This window comes from Sinocyclocheilus anshuiensis, unplaced genomic scaffold, assembly GCF_001515605.1.
Source record: "Sinocyclocheilus anshuiensis isolate Anshui unplaced genomic scaffold, SAMN03320099.WGS_v1.1 scaffold2353, whole genome shotgun sequence".
NCBI classification, from domain to species: Eukaryota; Metazoa; Chordata; class Actinopteri; order Cypriniformes; family Cyprinidae; genus Sinocyclocheilus; species Sinocyclocheilus anshuiensis.
The window spans coordinates 185,566-198,313 of NW_015554076.1; the positions used below are offsets into that span (position 1 = coordinate 185,566).

Genomic DNA, 12,748 nt, shown 5'->3' on the forward strand with positions numbered 1-12,748 from the left:
TGAAAGGGAACTAATACTATCTTAACTAATCCAAGCTTCAATGCAATAAAGAGAACATAAGTGTCAACAGTATATGAAATTAATTATGAAACAAATTAAGTTTTAGTCGTTAGGCAGCTCTACTGAAGACAGTATTGTCATTATAGACCTTTTTCACACTTCGGAGTTCGAAAAGCAGAAGCTTCGAATAGTTGTGTAAAATAACTTCTGCTGTAACAGTGACAGTAATGCAGGCGTAAATTCTTTTACGCTACTAGTGGAAGCGACACGTGGACTGTGAAAAATGGCCTATTCAGCTCATTTCAGATTCAATGTTGATTCAGTTCAAGTTGATTTAGTACAATAACAGTGAATACAAAAGTGATTCAGTCAAGAGCAGTTAGTTTTTTTTTTTTTTTGATTTACATTAATGACACAAACATATATTAGGCTGCTGTCACTTTAAGACCTAATACATGGATCAAATAGAGACAATTTTCCCCCAATTGTTTACATTCACTTGGCTGGCAATGCTTACATAAATACTGCCTTTTTGTGTGAATTTGGTCATTTGTGCGCTCTGAAAAAGAACTCAATTCAGACAATGTGCAAGTACCTAATTGAGTTTTGTGTCTTGTTGCACTTGAGCAGTTTAAAATCGCTTGTATGTTTAAAACATACACAAATGCAAAATTTTTGTGATGATGCAGTGCTACAATATCATATTGCAATGTAACCGCGATAGAGACTGAAAAATAAAACTTCTAATGTTTTATCATGTCTGACAGTAAATCGCCCATTCCTACAAAAATGTATGCTGCGCTAAAATAATCTAACAAAGTTTTTCTCAACAGGACAGCAAAATAATTAAAAAAAAGCTTTTAAACTGTTAAAATGGAAGCGAAAACACATCTTTTGTTGATGACGTCGAATGTTGCGTGTCCAATCAAACTCTACACAATTTTTCTTTAAATTAAAACAAAACTAACCAAGGTAAAATAGAATATAATCAAGACGATGTTAAATCTGAAGCAAAACCAGTTTAGGCTCACTGATCTAACATACAGCCACCGATCCTCTTAATATTGCACTGCTGTATCTATCCCCCTAATTCTCCAGTCGAAAACCCTGCGAGTTTGACAATTTGTAATGATACAATATCAAATAGAAATAAACAGTGATACTGTGCGCCTTTTCACAGTCATGTGCTCAAGGACAAAAGTGAAATAAAAGGCTTTTCAGGAGCTGAATAACAACACAATTAGGGGTCCAACAGAAAAGCACCTGTACTTATAAGCGATTGTGCGTTTCGAGCCTTTCAGTGATAATCGAGACGTCATATTCTTTTCTTTTGAAAAAGTATATTTTGGCATTTTCCTGACAGATTTTTCCATTATTTCCTTAACCCCTGTGAGCATTTCAAAGTCAGAGCCGTAGGTGAGTGGAATTACAATCGCCGTCATCACTGCGAGGGCAATTATAGGCATTCAGTCTTAATGGCTGCAGGGGAGAAGCCTGAGCCTCGGTGGCGCTCACGAAGTCCACAGCAACAGAGGCAGAAATTGCTCTGAAGCGGCGCGAACCTACCAGCTCCGGTGGTGGTGACCAGCTTGGGTTTGCTGCGTGCCCCGTCGCCTTTGGTCGTGTAAGCGGCGACCGTAACCGAGTACATGGTCTCGGCATGCAGGTCAGTGAGGACTAACTCCTGGAGAAAAAAAAAAAACAAAAACAGCAGGACGTGAGTCATTAACAAAAAGCTTTTAAATCATTATAAAAAAAAGAGCTCAAGAATGTGTTTAAATGGCAGTATAAAAGAATAAAGGAAAATGGGCCTGTGCGCATTAGGACTCATTCACGAAGAGAATCAGTGTGCTTTGCTCCTCGTTTGTAAGTCGCTTTTGATAAAAGCATTTGCTAAATGCATAAATGTGTTTTTACAGGTGCAAACACACATGCATTTGTTCATCCCCTCATTCTAATGCCCATGATTATTTTAAATGCATGCATGTCCATAAGTAGTATTTAGCATAATAACTAATTATTTTGTTTAAATAAGAAATTAGAAAGCATTACTGCTGGGTCACTGAGTTATTCAGTTTCTTATGATGAAAATTTTCGATTAACATACTGCATGTGTCTGTGAGTTTGCATGCAAATGTGTGATTTAAGTTGTTTCAAAATTTCAAAATCAGGATTTTTGTGATAACATTCATATGCAGATATTATTCGCATGTATTGTTAATGAATGAGATGGCATCTTTAGATGGTTACGCAAAATAATATTAATAGGCCAGCGAGGAAAGGAAGTGTATGTAAATAAAGTGAATGTGCAAAGCTGCATAATTCTGTGATGTACTCACATGTTCGGCTGAATCATCGTATTCCCACTGAAGCCCAGACCAGAGAGCAGCAGGAGGAACAAACAAACAGACAAACAAGAAAAGAAGTTCAATTAGAGTTTGCTGGTGAAGACACGAGAGAGTGTCAGACGACGTGCGTCTCTTCTGTTTCGGTGAGCGAGCAGATGCTGGGATGATGATTGATTCATAATTCTGGAGGATTCAAAATCAGACGGGCCGATCTCATCACGCTGTCCATTGTCTAACATGAAGGCACGTATAATCAAGAATGTAACAGGTCTATGCGCTGTGTGTAATTCATGGCACTTCATCATTAACCTCACATGGGAAAATGAATGTCTAGGGAAAGCCTTCAGTCTTAAAGATATGACAAAAGGATACACAAACCTGTGCATGTCATAAGTATACACTTACGGCCTTCTTTCTTCCAGTTATTTCAGTCATTCAGTGAAAAATGACCCTTTGTATCCTTCAATAACTTACAGTATGTGCAAGCAAGGACTTTTACAATGAATAGCTGTGTGTTATTATAACACATTATTACTTTTTCATTTTAGTTTTAGTCTTCTTTGCTGTGCGTTCAAACTCGTGCTTCCTTGTTGTATTATCAAATATGCACAATTTAAAACAATTAATAAGTAAAATGAAACGAATATATTTATTCTGTGTCATAATCACATCATCTTTGCTGAATATATTTATTATTATAAAAATACCAACATTAAATTGTTTATCTAACAATTATATTTTATTTTTATAACATATAGTGAGCTGCCCTGCTGACAACACAATAATCAAATAAGCAATGAAAAAAATAATAATTGGGGGGGTAAATAAATAAAAAAAAAATTGGAAAAACCAGCTTGGATGTTTTTTTCGCCCTCTAATCATATGTTTTGAAATGCATTCTGGGATTGCCAAATTAAGCCTACTTTCTGGTAACTAGGTAGGCAGCTCGCTAGTTTGTGAAAGAGTCCTAAACTTGAATCAAAATAGTTGGCAGCTGGCTGTATGAACTCTCATAACCACAAAATTTGTCAAAGCTTGTAAAGATTGACTTGAGAAGCGGTGCAGCTGTGCAGGTGGGTGCCTACCTGAGCGTCATCGATCAGGATGTCCTTGATGACAGGGTGACCACCGGGTTCTCCATTAACCATCCTGACATAGTGCACCTGGTACCCACGGATCTGGCCGTGCTGCCTGCTCGGCACCGGCGACCGCCACAGCACTTTAACAGACGTGGAGTTGACAGCCTCCACCTCGACTTTACGAGGAGGGCCACTGGGCACTGAGAGAATTATGGGATAGAAGACAGAAAGGTCAAGCTTAAAGGCGACACCTCCTGTCCGACTGGACGTCTCCCCTGAGAAAGCGGTGAAGCAGACAAAAATCTACAAAATGGGATTATATCATTAACAAGAACTGGATAACACTAATATCTCAACAATGGGAAGTCAAAAACAAAAAAAAGAGAGAGAGAAAAAAAAAACAAAAAACAAAAACAATCCCCAAAAACAGGTCATACAGCCGACCTAATTTTTTTTCTGAAAAATGGGTTTAGTGGAGTCAAAATATGGAATAAAAACAAGCAAAAATAAGCCAAGAGGAGTGTTTCAGGTTTGAAGCACTCCAAAGGAGTTTGGCTATGATAGAGTGAAGACAAAAAGAAAAACAAATGGACAAATTTAAGAAAAAAATGTCATTATCGTGGGACGTTTGAGAAAAAAAGCCCCATTTCTGAAGATTCACTCTCGATTTAGTTGTCTTTTTTCATGTATGAAAATGAGTTTCACTCCATTAAAAAAGCCATTTAATTTATCTTAATAAGACAATGGGGAAAAAACAGCAAGCCATTTGGGATTGTTAGAAGTTTAAGGTCGTCAGAAGAACATGCCATGAAATAAGTCTGGTCAAGTAAAAAGTCTGAAAAATTCTCTCGAAAATTCTCCCAAAAATTGCCAAAGGGGGACAAATGTTGGTTCGGTGAAAAGTCACAAAAAATCCTGGTTAGTAGAGTTAGTGTAAATAGAGGGAGCGAGAGGGGTGAGGGGTGTTAGGGTGCTTTGTGCAGAAGTCTGGCAGAAGTGGGGCGTGTTTTAAGGGTAGACATTAGCATTGGGTCACAGTGGCGTGTGAGTAAGACATACCATCCTCCTCCGTACGGATTAGCTGAGGTAAACTCTCAGGGCCTTCTCCTGCTTCAGTGTGGGCGCTCACTGTCACACGGTATTCCGTCCATTTCTCCAAGTTTTCCAACAGATAATGGTACTTTTCTGGCGGTATGTCCGAGACTTGATGCAACGAGGTATCGTCGCCTTCGGTCGCCGCGTACTGGATGGTGTATCTGGTCATGATTCCATTTTGGAGCTCCACTGGCGGCGGTTTCCAACTTACCAGAATGCTGGTAGAACTGGGACTAGTACACTTGACTTCCTGGGGTGGAGCTGAGGGCTCTGATTGGAGGATCAGAGGATTGTGGGAGGAGCAGAATAGTCATTGAATTGGATTTGAGTGGTTTTGGAGTTTGGTTGGATCCAGGTGAGGTTCACGGGGGTTGAGGTAAGAGGATTTTTTTTGTTTTTGTGGTGGAGGTGGAGATGATGTTGATGATGGACAAACAAAAACAAAAAACAAAGGGAAAATAAAATGACATCAAATGAGGATGAATCACAGGGACTACATTTATATATATATATATATATATAAAAAATAAAAAAAACGATGACATGAAAATAAATTTAATGAAGCTTAAAAAGAAGAACAAAACGGGCAGAGATGTCACAGACTTCTCATAAGGAGGTAGAAAACATAAAACAAATTCACAAATTGTGCAGGGTGGGACTGGTGCAGACCCTGAAGCGACAGAACCTACCTTCGTAACTCTACTTATGTCATTTTCCCCCTAAATAACCTAAATTCAGGGCTCAGATTTCAATTGCTCTCGTCATACGTCAACAGCACTGCGAAATATATAAATGAGCTGCGTTTAAATCGGGCCCTGTTTCCTCCAAGCAGTTACCATCAATCCAAAATTTCAAAGGTTGATGTGTCAGCTCTGTAAAAACAGAAAATGCATTGCTCACCAACCTTTCCGAGGCCTGTTGGTTTGAGGTAAAAGCCTGGTTGGTCCAAGAGTTCCTGACTGACGTTTCTAGACTTGGACATGCAAACACTCTACCGCAAAAACAGCCCTCCAAGATACTTACCTGGCATGTACTCAGAGGACCTCAGATTTATTCAGATTGTCTCAAATTGTGAGTACGAAGTGAAGCACAGTCATACATTATTTATGCATCAAATTATGCGAAATTAATGAAGGATTTGATCTAAAGGTTTGGTTACAGTTCAACTTGAACGAATGAAGAATAAATATGAGGTCTTTTGGAATGCGATTCTCTTTTCTAGCTACATATCATTGCATTTGAGCTTACAACAAGGCTCCAGAGGGAACCTTTCCAAATTTGGTAAATCTTTCAAATGCAGTGTGGTATACAATAGCCAAAGTCAAAAAACAAGGCACGGCTGCAGCCAAACAGATGAATAATTCAGTCTCATATCTTACTTGGCTAATAAATGACTCCAAATTGAACAAAGTGACCTTGTCATTTGACTACATCTTCCACCAGTTGCCTTTCATTCAAACAAGACGTTCGCTAACATCGCCCTAAAAGCGGAGAACAGAAATGCCTCCATCTCTCAAAAAAATCTCTTTGTAAAGCACTGCTCAAACAAATTCAGGATTACATTAGCAAACGCTGTTGAGAAATGGAGGATTTCTGCTTTGTTAAGTGCTGCGCCTGTTCTTGAACCGCTGTGTTTGGGAAAGACAGTAAAGACAGAAAGGGACCTACGTGTCTGAGGCGTTTCGGCTGAGATCTCGTTGGTGTATGCGCCAATGCCGTGTTTGCTGCGAGCGGCCAGCTGAAACGTGTAGGTAGTGAATGGCTTCAGATCTTTCAGTAAATAGGTTGTGGTGGGCTCAAAGCTTACTCGTTTCTGAGGAAGGGACAAGGAATAGAGTTTGTACAGTCAACCTGAGCAATGACAATGACATCAATTCTGCGACTTAGACGAGTGAAGACATTTGCCAATGACAGTTCACGTTCAGACCTCCTCTTTGTCATCTCCTTTCTTATAGAGCAGCTCATATCCGATGATTTGATTGTCCTGGCCCGTCTGAGTCGGGGGGTTCCACGACAGCAAGATGCTCGTCTCAGATTTGGCTTCGCCTTTGAAGTCCGTTGGTTGAGAGGGCACTATAAAAATGTTATAATAAACAACAGAAGTGATACAAATTATAATTTCCATCACATTCATTTCTCTTCATGTTTGTATCTTGGGAATGCATTAGTGGACAAGCTTAGTAACTCGAGGTTCATAACAGATTCAATGTATGAATAAAGCCCATTCAGTCATCCAATCCAAACTCAAGATTTTCATAAAGTGCTTTTACCACGATGCCATTCATCTGCTAAGGATCATCTGATCTTTTGCTTTGTGTCTACTAAATTACAAATTAAAACAGAAAATAAATCAAATGAAGTAATTCATTCAGGGGCTTATGCAAAAATACACATTACATACATTAATGACATTAAACGTTTTTATGTTGAATTTCCAGCAAAAAGAGCCATAGTGTGATATAAAATTATTCATGACGCTATAATAAGCTTCTGACTCTAACATATATTATGATTCCATTTAAACAATATTTAAAATCCTGCAAAAAGTAAACAACAAGAGCTGTTATTCCTGTAATTCCCAACACCCACCTCCAGTTTTGGCTATGATCTGCAAATCAGAAGAGAGCGGTCCATCTCCTACAGAGGTGAAGGCCAGGACCTTGATGTAGTAAGTCTTATTGGGCGTCAGGCCGGGAATGGTGAGGAAGTTGGAAGTCCTTACAATCTGTTTCTCCCATTGGTTGACATGCTGGCTGGGATCGGTGGTGTAGTAAACTCTGTAGCCTGTTATCTGCCCATTTGCCTCCTCGGGTTCATCCCAGTGGATGATGGCGGTCGTTGCACTTAGCATGCGCCCTCGGACTTGCCGTGGGGCGGTACTCGGCGCTTGCTCCGCTGTTTTGGACTCAATGGCTTCGCTGGGAGGCCCGCGTCCAATGTTATTCACTGCGACTACTCTGAATTGGTAGTCGGAGTAAGGGCTTAGCCCACCCACGCTGTATCGAGTGGTGGCAACTCCATCGATCTCTTTAAAAGAGTCCTCAGAGTTTTTGGGCTTGTGCTGGATGATGTAGTAAGAAACAGGTTCGGGATTCCCAGAATCCCATGTGAGCGTAATGCTTGTTGCTGTGCGTTCTGTTACCTGGAGAACACCTGGTGGCTTCGGTAAAGCTGGAGCAACAATGAAGAAGCTCATCAGTGTATTTCAATTATTTGGAAAATGGAAAATCCACTGTAATTAGTTACTTGTGATTACTGGAGCAATAATAATGATTGTAGGGGAAAATCACTAAAACTGAATGGTGCCCGTTTTAGTGCATGATTCAATACAGGAAATATCCAAATCTGCCTACTTTTTCCCTGAGGTGCATTCTATAATGAGCCTAATTTACTTACAAAAGGTGGCATTTCAACACTTTTAATGCCTGGATTGCAAATGGTTATTGAAGATGCATTGAAAAATGGCACAGCACGTGCACGTATCAGTTTAGTGAATTCTCCCCTCACTCTCAAAGGACATAGACATTTCTAAATATTTGAAAACTAGCAAACAGGTGTGAAATGGCTATTCTCCTGGTTTAGAGGAAATTTCTTTGTTGTGTGTGCTATTGTATTGGTAAGCTAAGCAGTTTGCTTAGGTAAGCTAAGCAAAGCACATGTGGCTTTGTCATTAGCATTCACGAACCATGTGCTCTTCCCTTGGGATACTAACCGAAGGTTAAAGTGTCAGCTTGCTCTGCCAACACAGGAACAGTAGATGTGGGTTATAGCACTGTTTGCCGCTAATGTAATACAGCAAAAGAGCTCAGAGTCTTGACAGTACCTCCGCGATAAGGAGAAAACCAAGTTACCCCAGAGGAAAGAGAGGCTCTATGGTTTGTTTATAACATGTCTTAAATATTCCACGGGCTGTAATTTATTGCTTAAATTCAGAGCGCATTAGGTGAGGCTGGCGATAGGACAGATAGTGTTTAGTCTTTGCGTGCTGTCTCTTGGAGCATATTATGACTAATGTGATTTTGTTATGTCTGCTGGAGACAAAGGCTTTGTGTGTGTGGATGTGAACAGCTGTAAGTGTGTCGGCCTGTTTGAGCTAACAAGTGTGCCAACAGTAGGAGCTTGTGAATTCATCTGCAGAATGTGATAAGACAGATCAAATAACAGGAGCTTGGTGCTGGTTGGAATGTTAAGTTTCGAGTCGTCTCGTGGATTCTCACCTTTGACCGTAATCTGTGCGACCGCCTCTATAACGCCCAGCGTTGACATGGCGACACATGTGTAGTTGGCCGACTGCCGGACGTCAGTGAGTTCCAGCACGTTTCGCCCAATGGGCATGTCATCTTCAGGGGTCAAATCCTCCGACCCCAACATCCATTTAACGTAGGGCATCGGTGACCCGACGGCCACACAGGTGATGTTAACGCTGCCACCGGGCATGATCTCATTGTCCGTCGGGGGAATGGAGAACCGGGGTGGAACCCGTCTCACTGCAAGAGAACACAAGTCCTGGTAACTTCCCATACAGACTTGCCGAAGGAACATTTGAGAACATTTAACAGGTGATGAACTGACAAAGATCTGGTGGATTTCACCGCTACACTGTTTCAAATGATTGAGATATAGCAGGATCCAACAGGAAACTATTGCACATGTAGAAGACACAAACATTGCGCTTCACTCCTGTTGGACTGGGACACTGAAACAGATGCCATGCACAGGTGACCCACGCGTGACAGACAGACAGCAGCACACGGGGGAACTGGAGGGCCACAGCATGCAGGAGTTGTGTCCGTTTGTACAACTTCGATGCTGCGTTCTCTTCCAGTTGATGTAAAGGAATGTGCCGGATCACATTGCCACATCACACACACGGCGACAGGCCCGCCGCTAACTAACAACGGGTAGAGACTAGCTGTGACTGTCTGCGGCTGCCATTCCAAAAGTGGACACATGTGTCAACGGAGACGGTGGTGAAACAGTGAATAAACAACGAAAGTATGAATCTGAAACTGAATCGAAATGAAAACGAACAGATGCAACAAAATAATAGATAAACCCTCAATGCAAATGGGGCATAGTAGAGTCAGATAACAGAAAATCAACAGGGTTATTAAAAGCAGGAGTCTCCAAGACAGAAAGAGAGAGAGAGAGGGATACTATGTGCCAGCTCCTCAGAAGAGGGTTTACGGGACAGCAGAAGGGTGGGAGAAGATTCAAGAGTTCAAAATAACTGAACCGATGTCAGTGTTACTGCTTAAATACTGTCAGTCTCAGACGGCACCGGCTGATGTATAATGCACACAACAGTGGCAGGAGCTTTCTCAAAGCGACAGATCCACCGGCTTTACGCAGCTTCAGGGAGTCAGTGTGCAGCAGCTTATATCAGTCCTGCTACAATGAGCCCATCTGAGGACGACGGATCACTGGATTTGACAAAGTTTGAGAGGTTCATCATAACAAATCTCGCAATATTTTTGTAGAGATTCTTTGGGACATTTGGTGGCAGCGCACTAGATCAGTGCTTCCCAAACATGTTCCTGGAGGCACACCGACAGCACACGTCTTCAAACACATCTCCAGTTCTCTTTAGAGACTCCAGGACCTGAAATGGTTGGGTCAGAGAAGGGAGATGTCCAAAATATGTACTGTTGGTGTGCAACCAGGAACAGGGTTGGGAAACACTGAAATAGGTCTCTATGTTAAGAACATAACACTCCACTAGGGAGGGGTTCCTCGAATCTGGACCACTGATCTGCAGAGTTAGATTTTAACCCCAATAAGACAGCTAATTAAAGTCTTCAGAGTTACAGGTAGGTGAGTTTAATCAGGCTTTGAGCTAAAGTCTGCAGGGTCAGATTAGAGGAACTCTACACTATGGTCAGGGTTAAATCCCATTTGCCTGCTCCTATTCGTCACAGGATCTTCATTATATCACTTGAAATTAAAATAACAACAGGATGGACCTAAACCAACGTTTAGTGAGGAGTTGAAATCTCTTTAAGTCTCTGTGTGAAACCACCAGAAATGGAGGAAAAAGAAGGAAATATAAGAATTTCGACGACGTGCGGCACGCATTCGACCAGTGCTTCTCTGGAGATGAAATCTCTAATCATTGTGAACAGATTTTCAATCCTATTGCAATTAATTTCCAATTGAAATGCTGTTCCGGGAGACATTATGTTTTCCCTTTCATCTGAATAGCTTTCCGTTTGTCGAGTCTTGAGAACAACGCTCTACATGCATCAACTGTCGTTTATTAGCAGCTCGTTAGGTGGAAAGGAAAGAAAATATCTGATCTCACAGAGCTACTGAGCACATCTCATCGCAGTTTGTGCCGTGGTGAAGGTCAGCAAATGGGATTTTTTTCTAGGCGTTAGGAAAGCACGTGTCGGTCAAAGTAACGAAGCAGGACCACTGACATGTGGGAGAAGACAGACAACTTCAGCATGACCAATCCACCATGCAAACCCCCCGAAAACTGCGCACATTTTGACTGACATGCACCACTTTTTGGTCAAGCAGTACAGCGGAGAGCAGGAGAGCATTCGTTCAGACCACAACAAAAGGGAAAAGAAGAAAAAACGGTCCAAAACATAGAACATAAGGAACCAAAAGCAGAATTGAATCATAGACACGCCAATGCAGCTACAATCATTTTTTCATACTCTTGGGAACTGTGACTAGCGTCTGTATCATTTGTTTTCTGAATTTAAAGATGGTTAGAAAGAAAAAAAAAAACACACCAACCTTCTCGCAGCTCTGAGGGATGTAGGGAATTGATGCGGAAACAAAATAAAATGAGGAGAAAAACAAGGGAAAATACAGAGAGAGTAAAACAGGCCACATTCAACCCAGAGAATTGCTGCTAGAGACAGAATGTCTAGGAAAAGAAAAGTGTGCGGCATTTTACAAGCCTTTTATTGCGCTGCCCATTAAACAATATGACACAGGTCCAGTTATGAGCTTTACATGCCATCAGCAATTACTGCAGTCGTTCCTCTGGAGTTTTGTTCATAGAGCCTTTGAGAAACATACTTTGGTTTTTCATGTAAACCACATGACTGGGACCTGTGCATGAATACAGCCGCAGTATTTAAAGCAGTAACATGTTTGTCTGAGCAGCGCTGGACATCAGGCCTGCAAGGTTTATAAAATGGAACATATTTTATGACAAATTTAGGCTTAAAGTCAACATGAAATCATAAGCACAGTTTTCTGACTAATATGGGAGATTCAGCGGCTACAGAGCGCAGGTGTTTTTAAGTTTGTACCAACCAATCAGTTCCTTATGGATGAAATAAAAAAAAAAGAAAAAAGCTTTTTATATGAAATATGTCTCACTATCAAAGTAAAAAGGGTTGCGAACACAGTTTCATGTTGACTTTAATGTGCCAGATTATACAGATGTTCCATCATAAGTCAGTATCAAAAAAAAAAAAAAAACCATTTTATATTTATACAGTGGAGTAATTCTTCACTTAGGGGACCTTCTGATTGCTTGAAAAAAGAAACAAAAATAATTAAATATTTATTTCACCTTTTAATGGATTATTTCTGAACTAAAGTTCTCAAATAGTGGCCAATTAGGTAATTACATCTAATAAAGTTACTCTCTGATGTAAAAATCTTAAAATTAATAACATTTCAAAACGTCACTTCTCATTTCCCAGAAAACCACATATAAACCCAGATATATGACAGCAGCATTGAGTCATTCTATTGCAGCTCTCTGACATAATTAATTTCAGGCTATGATAATATCTCCATTAAGACTGCAGTCTTTTTTTTTTTTAACTAACACTTTATTTAATCATCTTAGGGACAGAAGTGTTCACTTAATTGAAGAAGCCTCCATATATATTACCAGTGTTGGTAATAAATGCATTACAATATTGCGTTACTCCATAAAAAAAGTAACTAATTACGTTACTTAGTTACTTTTTATGGAAAGTAATGCGTTACTTTACTAGTTACTTGAAAAAAGTAATCTGATTACGTAACTCGCGTTACTTGTAATATATTACCCCCAACACTGTATATTACATCATAGGCTTTTACACTACATTTCAGACTAAAGATCCCACTGAATACAAAATAAGATTATACTGTAAAAACTGACCACAATTTATGTTAAGTTAAAAAATATATATATATTTTTTTTATTTTGCTCTAAAATAAATTCAGATAGATTTATTCCATATTTGCGAGTAAAGAGAGATGAAAATC

The 12,748-nt window shown here is 40.2% G+C and overlaps 1 protein-coding gene across 1 annotated transcript in view; it reads right to left on the minus strand.

The window, feature by feature from the left end:
- The window catches only part of LOC107668998 (receptor-type tyrosine-protein phosphatase delta-like), a 360,739-nt gene that overhangs the window by 39,232 nt on the left and 308,759 nt on the right, over positions 1–12,748 (minus strand). The window contains 9 exon segments of the mRNA XM_016461088.1: positions 1,567–1,684; positions 2,340–2,366; positions 3,434–3,627; positions 4,487–4,792; positions 6,191–6,335; positions 6,450–6,595; positions 7,112–7,693; positions 8,740–9,009; positions 11,270–11,281. Of these exon segments, the coding sequence (XP_016316574.1) occupies positions 1,567–1,684; positions 2,340–2,366; positions 3,434–3,627; positions 4,487–4,792; positions 6,191–6,335; positions 6,450–6,595; positions 7,112–7,693; positions 8,740–9,009; positions 11,270–11,281 (1,800 nt within the window).